At 44.1% G+C, this 11,439-nt stretch overlaps 1 protein-coding gene across 2 annotated transcripts in view; it reads right to left on the minus strand.

The window, feature by feature from the left end:
• Positions 1-11,439, minus strand: part of LOC127566443 (uncharacterized) — a 75,966-nt gene that overhangs the window by 5,926 nt on the left and 58,601 nt on the right. The window contains exons 16-19 of one of the 2 annotated variants that reach the window (XM_052008863.1): positions 10,623-10,916; positions 8,586-8,882; positions 4,106-4,405; positions 2,346-2,639 (exon numbers count right to left, since the gene is read on the minus strand). In XM_052008863.1, the coding sequence (XP_051864823.1) occupies positions 2,346-2,639; positions 4,106-4,405; positions 8,586-8,882; positions 10,623-10,916 (1,185 nt within the window). The remainder of the gene's footprint in view (positions 1-2,345; positions 2,640-4,105; positions 4,406-8,585; positions 8,883-10,622; positions 10,917-11,439) is intronic. The other variant, XM_052008864.1, reaches the window with a different exon arrangement.

Genomic DNA, 11,439 nt, shown 5'->3' on the forward strand with positions numbered 1-11,439 from the left:
GTGATACACTTTGGAAGATTAAACCTGACAACAGAGTACATGGTTAATAGCAGGATTCTTAGCAGTGTGGAGGAACAGAGATCTTGAGGCTCAAGTACATAGATCCCTCAAAGTTGTCGCGCAAGTTGATCGGGGATTAAGAAGGCTTATAGAATTCTGGCATTCATTCGCTCGATGGTTGATTTCGAGGAAGTGTTGCAGCTCTATAAGAATTCCATCAAAAAGGTATTGTTTGCCATATTATGAAGTTTAAACATGTACAGAACGAAAATCACTACTGAGAGAACCAGATGTCACCAAAGCCGTTTCCTTCGAAGGATACTTTACATATGGAATGGATGAGATTGCAATGGAAGAGTAGGGTTACCTGATAGAAGTTTACACATTTACAGAGATGGTGCTAATGACAGCAAAGAAAAAAAATCCCATAACGAAGGCGTCTGAGATACGTCAAAGATGAGGAGCGAGAAGATTTGTGAGGGACTGAGATTTCTTTTTTCACCTCGAGTCTCGCGGTAATCTGGGACGCACTATTTGAAGGATAAGTGGAGGCCGGCACTCTCACTAAATTTAAAAGTTGCCGAGACGGGTACTTGAATCTTCAATGGATATAAGGCTAAGGGGCAAACGCTGGTGAATTGGATCGGTGCAGATGTGCACTTGAAGTATGGCGGGCGAAAGGACTTGTTATTGTGCTGTTTGCTGTTAGTCTCTTTAGTTCTGTAAATTATCCATTTGCAGAACCACATGCGTTCATATTTCTCATGTTTTCTTATCACATAACATTAAGCTATTCGGTACATCATATCTATGTCAGTTCTTAGAACAGTCCCATTGATCCAATTTCGGCATCTATATCCAGGTAACCTGTATGATACGAGTGGTTAGACCATGCTTAGAGTATTGTGTTCAGTTCCGGTCGGCTCATTACAGGAAGGATGTGGAAGCTTTAGAGAGGGTGCAGAGGAGATTTAGCAGGATGCTGCCTTGATTGGAGAGCATGTCTTATGAGGATAGGTAGAGTGATCTGGGGCTTTTCTCTTTGGAGAGACGAAGAATGAGAGGTGACTGAATAGAGGTGCAGAAAGTCATAAGAAACGTAGAGCGAGTGGACATTCAGAGATTTTTTCCCAGGGTAAAAGTGGCTAAGGCGAGGGGGTATAATTTTAAAGTGAATGGAGGGAGGTTTAGTGGGGATGTCAGAGGTAAGTTCTTTTTACACAGAGAGTGACAGGTGTGTGGAACGCACTGCCGGTATATACATTAGGGGCATTTAAGAGACTCTTTGACAGCCACATGAATTATAGGAAAATGGAGGGCTATGTGGAAGGGAAGGTTTCTATAGACCTTAGAGCAGGATAAATGTCGGCACAACATCGTGGGCCGAAGGGTCTGTACTGTTCTGTACTAGAACATAGAACATTACAGCACAGTACAGGGCCTTTGACCCACAATGTTATGCCGACATTTTATCCTACTGCAATATTTATCTAACCCTTCCCTCCCACATCGTCCTCCATTTCTCTATCATTCGTGTGACTATCAGAGCGTGTGTTAAATGTCCCTAATATATTTGCACCCCACAACCTCTGCTGGCAGTGCGTTCCACGCACCCACCACTCTCTGTGTAAAAAACTTACCCCTGACATCCCCCTTATACATTCCTCCAATCACCTTAAATAAGTTCCCGCTCATGTTAGCCATTTCCGTCTTGGGAAAAAGTCTCTGACTGTCCTCTCCATTTATGCCTCTTATCATCTTGTACACCTCTCTCAAGTCACCTCTCATCCTCTCTCATTTCCCCGCTGAATGTCTCTCCAGTAACCGCCATGGCGATGTGGAAGAGGGGTCTGGTCGTTTTCATAGCGACTTCACCTGCCAAACAGCATCAAGTTGGGACGTGGGGAGAAATCGGAGGACCTGGGGCAAGTTCAGGCCATCACGGAGAACACTTTCAAATTCCACAGAGGCAGTGCGAGACTGAACGATTTAGTCCGTGTTGCTGGAGTTGTGTTTGTTTACAATTTTATTTCATTTCTATCAATCCGTTTTAATCCAGCCTTCACTTTGCTCTGTTTAACTTGTTATTTACTTTGCTGCTTACTTAAGGATATTGCATTTGCACCTTCACAGAATATGTCGATATCGTTGCTTGCTGGCGAAGTCTGCTTCACGTCCGAGTCCTTCCTAATATCTTTTAAGAACAACTGACACAAATGGAAATTACGTATAGACGATGATGACAACCTCAGGTTTATTTTCAACGTTGTTACTTAATTCGTTACCTGTAACATCCATGCCACTATTTCCAGCTACAATCTTGTTGCTGAGTTGATCGCACTTACCATTGACAGTCACCTGCAGATGTGAACTGGTGGCTGATGTTAAGACAGTTCCATTTACAATGACTTGACAGCGGCAGAAGTACGCTCCTTCATCAGAAAGAGTCACCTTCTTCACGGTGAAGGTCACAGAGTGGTTTTTCCCTGAAATAACCCGTGACCGCGAGATATCTTCCCCAGCCCTCTGCAAGATGAATGTGGTTTCTGGATGGCCGTTCGAGCATACGCAGTTGAAACTGATGTTTCCGCCGATTTCAACATCTGCGGAATGCACTGATAAAACTGGTGTCGACAGCTCTGTAGTGTAGACATGTTAAAGGAATGTTATTTCCAAACGTTGAAATAATTTGCAACACTTCACGCAAGTTAATTGTTGCAAGTTTTCAATGATATCACGAAGGTAAGTTGATTACTCTGTTACGGAAGTTAGGCTACACTAAAATTCGTCGATATCTTACTTCGTGCTTGATGATCTGTTAAGATTAAAGTTCTCAAATGTTAGGCGGGACGAACATTTAGTCACAAATATGCACCATGATCTTTGCCCAGGACGTTTCTTCACAGTTTTGTCAGAATGAGCCAACAAGTGAAGTTAGTTCATACTCAACTCAGTTCACATATTTGTTTGAACGACCATTACAAGCAAGTAATATCGGTAACGTTCAGACCTCGTTTAGTAAATGGCTTTCTTAATTGCCGAGGGTTAGGAAACGTCTCTGTTTTCTATATTGGCAAAAAATGCGCTCAATTTCGTATATCCGACAACATAGATTTTGTATTCTAGTCCTACTTAACTAATGCATCAAGTGATGCTATTTACTAATCTTCTTACAGAACACGAACATAATTCTCAACGTGCACCTTCAACGCTCTCTGTTCTATGAGCTGGTCATTGATATCATAAAGATGGTTGTTGATCTCCACCTCAGCATCATTGATACACACAGCGGGGTGCACGCCACTGACTGTGTCAATGGCGCTGAGGTGGAACTATTGGAGAGAGCATCAAGTTCCAGGTGCAAATATCACCACGAATCTATCCTGGTCCCGTCATGTAGAACGCTGTGGTCAAGAAAGAACATCAACACTTCTACTTCCTCTGAAGATAAAGGAAATTCGGCCAGTCCCCGCTGACCCTCGCCATTTTTTCAGATGCACCAGTGGAAGTATCCTATCAGGATACGTCAGTTCGTGTGACAGCTGCTCTGCAACAAGGCCGCAAGAAATTGCAACGAGTTGTGAACGCAACCCATTCTATCAAGAAAACCATACTCCCCTACATGGACTCTGGCTACACATTCCGCTGACTCGGAAAAGCTACCAACATAATTAAGGACACCTCTCACCACTGGCATTCTCTCTTCTCCCCCTTTCCATCGGGTGGAAGATACAAAAGCTTGAGCACACGTACCACAGGCTCAAATACACCTTGTACCCCTCTGCTAGAAGACCCTTGAATGGTCACTGTTACGACAAAGATGAAATTTTAATCTCTCGATCTACCTCGTCGTGGCCCTTGCACCTTATTTGTCTATCAGAACTGCACTTGGTCTGTAACTGCGGCAAAATATTCTGTATGCTGTCATTGCTTTTCCCATGTACTACCTCGACGTACTGATGTTTGAAATAAGCTGCCTGAATGGTATGCAGAAAAAAACCTCTTCAGTGTATCTCGGTACATGATGTAGCAATTAGCCAATTACCAATTAATCTCAACTGTTTCCTCCCGTATTGCAAGAGTAAAAGACAGGTGGGAATGTTACCTTCAATTCTTAATAACGCAGAGTCACTTTCGTCTGATTGCAATCGCCTTCCAGACATCATTATTTCGTACGTGCAGGAGTAAAATCCTTCGTCTGCGTCAGAAGTGTTAGCGATGACGACCGAGGCCATATGATGTGATAAATCAACATCTACTGCTCGCAACAATGCATTGCCTTTGTAGAACGAGAAGCTATCTGCACCGCTTTGGTTGGCATCGAAACAAGTAATCACAGCCGTTTCTCCTTTCCGATACACACCGGACTGGCGTTCGAAGTATAGACCCGCGGTTAACCTTACCCCTGAAACAAATGATTAGAATTAGTGCAAGCGTTTGTGTTCATGTTTGAGTGCATTTTAACACAAATTCCTCTTCCGTCCAACTTCGACTTGAATCCATCCCTTGTCGGAACTAAAATTGAAGAGAATCATCTGTCACAGGTCTCGCATGTCATCCACATGCCATGGAAGGTGCCCGACGTTCCTTCAAGAATATTTCAGTCAGTGTTACTTCCCTTACAATTTCATTGCATCATTATTTCTCTGACACGCACAGAAATCCCCCACCACAAACCCCCTACAAGGAGAACTAATTAAAAAATGACCAATTAAAGTAACAAACAGCAGGTCTTTCAGGTGGGGGCGGAAATGTGAGCACCCGGGGGAAACCCAAGAGATCACAGGGAGAACGGGAAAATGCTGCACTGTCAGCACCCGATGGCTGGACGTTGGACATGCGCGTCCGCAGCCCGAACCACTGGGTAATGTGCAGGAGGTATCCGTATTGGTAATGGTTTATTATTGTCACTTGTACCGAGGTACAGTGAAAATCTTGTCTTACAAACTGATCGTACAGGTCTATTCATTACACAGTGCAGTTACATTGAGTTAGTACAGAGTACATTGATGTAGTACAGGTAAAAACAATAACAGTCCAGAGGAAAGTGTCACAGCTACAGAGAAAGTGCAGTGCAATAAGGTACAAGGTCACAACAAGTTAGATCGTGAGGTTATTGTCCATCTCATTGTATAAGGGAACCGTTCAATAGCCTTATCGCAGTGGGGTAGAAGCTGTCCTTAATTCTGGTGGTACGTACCCTCAGGCTTCTGTATCTTCTATCCGATGGAAGAAGAGAGAAGAGAGAATGTTCCGGGTGGGTGGGGTTTTTGATTATGCTGGCTGCTACACCACGACAACGAGAGGTAAAGAAAAGGCGGGGAGGCTGGTGTCTGTTATGCACTGGGCTGTGCCAACAACTCCTTGCAGCTTCTTGCGGTCTTGGACAGAGCAGTTGCCGTACCAAGACATGATACATCCTGATAGGATGCTTTCTGCGGTGCATCGGTAAAGGTTGGTGAGAATCAAAGGGGAAAAAACAAATTTCTTCAGCCTCCTGAGGAAGTAGAGGTGCTGGTGGCCTTTCTTGGCCGTGGCATCTACGTGATTCGACCAGGACAGGCTGTTGGTGATGTTCATTCCCAGGAACTTGAAGCTCTCAACCCTCTCGACCTCAGCACCATCGATGCAGACAGGTGCGTGTACACCGCCCCCTTTCCTTAAGTCAATGACCAGCTCTTTAGTTTTGTTGACATTGAGGGAAAGGTTGTTATCATGACACCATTCCACTAAGCTCTCTATCTCCTTCCTGTACTCCGACTCATCGCTGTTTGAGTACGGCCTACAACGGTGGTATCATCTGCGAACTTGTAGATGGAGTTAGAGCAGAATCTGGCCGCACAGTCGTGAGTGTATAAGGAGTAGAGTAGAGGGCTGAGGACGCAGTTTTGTGGGGCACCAGTGTTGAGAGTCATCATGCTGGAGGTATTGCTGCCTATCCCCACTGATTGCGGTCTGTTTGTTAGAATGTCAATGATCCAGTTACAGAGGCTGGTGTTGAGTCAGAAGTCGCGGAGTTTGGTGACAAGCTTGCTTTGAATTATTGTATTTAAGGCAAAGCTGTCGTCAATAAAGAATATTCTAACGTATGTGCCTTTACTCGACACTGTAAAAACGGGTATAAGCCGCCTCCAGTCGTGGTGCAGAGAAGAGACTCTAAGTGGCTGCAGGATGTAGCCGTGACTTCAGTTTGAATATGCGTGTTCTATTTGAATGGGCAGTGATTCATTTCATGAGTATGATTGCGGTCACATTGAGTGAAAATGGAGTATAAGGCAATGGTTCTTCACTCCCCTTAGACTCGTGGCAATGTCAAATAAGAAGAATACGATAATAAAATAATAAGAAGAATGCCTGTTATACTAAGAATGCAATTAATGGAATTGACAGAAGTATCATAGAGTAGACAATACAATTCTATCACTTGGCAAGCATTAGCGCGTCGTTTGCTGTAGTTATTGCATGACGAACTGTACCCGATCGAACGATGGGATTGATTGCGCGGCTGGATTGCAATTTCTCACTGGCAGGGATCACAGAGAGATACAACACATTCTCCTTGTGAATGGGGGGGGGGCGGATTCATCTGCTGCTCCGGTCTCCCTTCACATCCCTAGAACGTACAGTTTGTTAGGTTAATTGACCACTATAGATTACCCCCAGTGTGCAGGTCAGTAGCAGGGTTTAGGTGAAATCCATTGTGTTGTCGGAAGATTAAATTTGTATTGGAATGGGATAAGAGAGTTCGATGGTGGGTGGGGTCTCAATAAACTGAACAGCTGTTTCCCATGTTATGTGACTCTATCTTCCTGCTCCATCCCAAGCTTTTCTTTGGTAGTAGATAATTAATGTTTTATTTTAGAAGGGGAAGACACCAAAGGGGTGTTTGTGCATTTGACGAAAACCAGCCGTTGTTTGACAGTGAGGAGGAAGTCCCAAGACGGCGGAAAGAACGAACGTTTGTGAGGAAGCCTGACACGTGGATTTAATCCAAGAAAAGCGTGATGTCATGCATTTGGGAGGTGAAACTAGGTAAGGAAATGAACAACGACGGAAGGACATTGATGTGTCCTTTGGAGACTCATTGGGACTTCGGCGTGCCTGTCCACAAAAGTTGAAAGTAGTGAGGGTCAAACGGGCGGTCAGGTGGGCCAAATGTGATGTATCCCTTTCGAAGCATAGACGTGGAATATAAGGGTAGGGCGGTTATTCTGGAAAAATTCAGGCGAGGCTGGGTGCACCTCAACCTGAATTGAACGCATATTTAGCCATGGCATTGGCGAGAAAATATGAACGCACTGGACGGGCTACCGAGATTTACCAAGCTGAAACCTTGTACCATGATGTCATATTAAATCGCCTGACAGAATATTTATTTTGAAACTCGCTGGGTGGTAAGAGACTCTGGTGAATCGCTTGAATCTTTAGTGCATTCTTTTGAGCTAAATGACACCCTTCTTACCCCTATTTGACCAGAATTCAACAGACAGATTTTCCGGGACTGCAGAGATTGAGATAGTTGGAGACACTGGGCAGGCTCGGGATTCTTTTCCCCTGCAGCGTAGGCGGCTGAGAGTTTACCTTACAGAAGTATTTGTAATCATGAAGGGTATATATAAGGTGACTAGTCACGTTTATTGCCCCAGGATAGGGGAGTTTAAAACATAGATTTAATGTGAGAACTGCAAGATTTCGAGGGGACCTGAGGGATACTTTTTTTCACACAGACGGTGGCGGGAACATGGAACGAGCTGCCAGAGGAAGTGATAGAGCAAGGTTCAATTCCAACGTTCAAAAGGCATTTGGACAGGGGGTGGGAAAAGTTTAGAGGGATATGGGCCAAACGCAGGCAAATGGAACTAGCTCAGGTTGGCAGAATGGTCGGCACGGTCGAGTTGTGCCGGAAGGCCAATTTCCGCGTTGTACAACTATGAGTCCATGAAGTGCTCGCACCTGGACTCAACGAGCTTCGAGCTAGACATTGACATTTGGCTGAATCAACGGGCCGAATAATCTCCATTTATTCTAAGAAACTGCAGAAAGCTGTGGATGGAGATCAGCACCTCACCGACACCAGCCTCCCCTCCGTAGATTCTGTCGGCACTTCGCTGCCTTGCTAAAGCATCCAGCGTAATCAAAGATCGCTACGCACCCGGTCATTCTTTTTTCACACACCCCCATCGCACAATAGATACAAAAGCCTGAAATCACTTACAACCAGGCTCAAGGACAGCTTCTATCCCGCTGTTGAACTATTGAACGGTCTCCTGTTACGATAAGATGGACTCTTGACCTTACAATCTACTCATTATGGCCTTTCATCTTATTGTCTACCGATATACCACTTCCTCTGTAACTGTAACACTTTATTCTGCATTCTGTTGCTGTTTTGCGTTGTACTACCTCGAGGAACAGTTGTAGGGAAATTATCTGTGTCGATGTCATGCCAAACAAAATTTGTCAATGTGCATCGGTTTATACGACAATAATAAACCAGTTTACCAAATTTTGTGTCATTCGGTGATGTCTTGAATTCTTTATACAGCTCAGCATATACAAACATTAACTCAGAAAGGAAGACTCACTCTGTATTGTCACGACGTCACTAGGGAAAGATGTTATCCAACGTCCTGATAGTTGTTGGTTGTACACGCACGAATAATTCCCTTCACTTATGTTATCTATGACCGTGAACGAATTACTGGCAAGTTGTTGTGTCTTATCCATTTCTTTGGTTGTGTTTTCAAATGTCCAATGCAACAACCATTGGAGATGGCCATAAATGTAATGGCTCGGAGCATGGCAGGTAATGATGACTTCTTCCCTTTCCAGATATATCTGATAATTGGGATTCAGCGAAACTGTTGGAGAGGGTGGGCGGTCTGTAACAGAAATATCAATGGGAATATTAACGTAGTTCTAATAGACACCGAATGCGCATTATTGTTATTGTTTGGAAACTGTGGAAGAAAGTTGCAAACATTTTCATTAATTTACCACCTTAGCAAACTCAAGCATGAGCTGATGAGTGATCAGCAACACTGGTACCACAAAAGTACCATGCAATGACTGGTGACAACAAGAGTTGATGTGAGAGTTTGCTCTGAATGTTCATTGTAATTATCATCGGCGAGTCTCCCGCCATCAATATCCTGGGAATCGCCATTAACTAGAAATAAAATTGGACCGACCACAAAAACACCACAAAAACAAAAGCAGGCGAGGGGTTGGATATCCTGAAGCGAGTGACTGCCCTTCTGCACCGCATGTCAAAGAGACAAGTGAGGGCCCTGATACACTCTAGCTGCGCTGTAATTACCAGCTATGAAACCCCACACAATCTAATCAAATCTGCCCGATTGAATGGCAGCCAGTAATCCACTTTATCAACCATTCTTCGCATCAGTGGCGATAGTGCACTGTATGCACGAGGGAATTAGCTTCTCTTCAAAGGCTGCTCATACCGCACCTCTCAAACACTCCGCCTCTTCCAGCTAGAAGGACAATGGCCAGAAGTATATGGGACACCATGACCTGCACCTTCATCTTGAAATCCCACACCAGCCTATCTTGTAATTTCGTTCATATCCCTGACTGTCACTGGATCTAATACGGGAAATTCTGTACCATACACCCCAATGGCTTTGCAGTCATCAGAGGGGCCACAGTCCTTCAGAAATGGCGGCTAATCACTCCCTTCAATATGGCAACAAGAGTATGACGATATGTTGTCCTTAACACCAAAACTCAAGTACAGAACATAATTTTAAATAAAGTTCGACGTGGAATAACTTCTTTCTGTCAACGTGTTCGGCCTAAAATCAGAGACCGTTACTTTTCTGAACTGTCATGTGGTTATTCCAGATACTATAATAATATTTCTTTACGATCCACTTTCGTAACAGCTGAAATCCAGGTGGAATCTAACGAAGCTTCAGTGTGGCGATGAACAATGGGGTTGTTCCAGGTCAGACATGGGAAACTGAGTTTGGTATGACCCTAAGGTATGGAAGTGAAAGATTGAACGTCCAGCAAGAACGTCGTTAGAGAAGACAACATATTCGTACCATTCATACTGTGTGTACCAATCTCAGCACCCGACCCCAGCGAAGCGCATGCCAGGTACCTGCCGTTCTCTGTGTTAAAATAAGCTCGCCTCCCACATATCATTAAAAATTTCCCCTTTCACAAAGTTATGCTCCCTTGTATTAGACTCTTGCCTGCTGGGAAACAGACTCTGACAATCTTCTCTATGTATGACTCTTTCCTGAACGTAACAGGAGAATACCATTAATATCCGGCAGATCAGGCAGTGTCCGTGATGGGTGAAGAACAAGTTAATGTTATAGATTCCACATAAAGCAATGTATCTCGTTTGTTAATCAATGGGAAAATAACGACGTACTTCCCAGAAGTGCAGTTACAAAGATTGTTGGAACGACCCCCACGACAACTCTCGGCAACATACCGCACGTTAGACGTGATCTGAGGCGCCGTTACCCTTTCCCGTAGGGAAAAGTCAAGGACAAATACCTCAATTCCAGCTTGCCTCAAATAAACGGTGTGTGTTTCTGCAAACACGCTGGCACCAAATGCAAATTCTGGGACCCAGTTGGACTTACTCGTTGTTCTTATTCGGAGAGAGTCTTTAGATGATATCCAATGCCCTGATATTGATGTCTCATGCAAACACGTGTAGTTTCCCTCATGCTCCAGTGTCACACTTCCAAAGGGATAGCTCAGGGATTGTCCGTCTTCATCGATCTGCCGGTCTGCGATGGGCTTTTCGCCTTTCAATATCCTCAAGCGGCCGACTGAGTTACCGACTGGAGGTGTACAGTTAATGGTGACGGATTCTCCTATCACATAAACTGGGTAATCAGGAGTCAAAACGATTTTCGGTGGAGCTGGCGCATCTGAAACAATAAAGCTTAACATCAATACTGTATCATTCAACATAGTATTTGAATCAATTAAGTAACTATTCCAAAGTTCTTTTGTGTGTTGTACATTTGGCTCAAAATTTACAGCCTTGACTTTCAATCCGATATCTACGGATGTGAGGATTAATGTTTCAAGGCTGTCCACGTAATATGCATCCCTCTTATTTATTTCAATGAGCTTCCTCCACCATCCATTTGGAACTACTTTCTGGCCTTCAAATTAACTCCACTCTCGTCAACAAAGCTGCAACGTGTGCACCTTCCCTGTGTTGGGCCACTATTCCGTCAGTGTTGCACAATTTCCTTGCAGGGTAAACAATGATCCGGATCCACGTGCATGGATTGAAGGGTAAAGGGTGGAACATTTTTCAGCGGCTGGAAGCAGAAGGTTTTGAGTACGTGGTTGAATTCAGGGACGTACAACCTGAGGGTATGGTGAGGTACATCCTTTAACAACGTATATCAGAATCAAGTTTATTATCACTCACTTAAATGA

This window comes from Pristis pectinata, chromosome 41 (assembly GCF_009764475.1).
Source record: "Pristis pectinata isolate sPriPec2 chromosome 41, sPriPec2.1.pri, whole genome shotgun sequence".
Taxonomy (NCBI): domain Eukaryota; kingdom Metazoa; phylum Chordata; class Chondrichthyes; order Rhinopristiformes; family Pristidae; genus Pristis; species Pristis pectinata.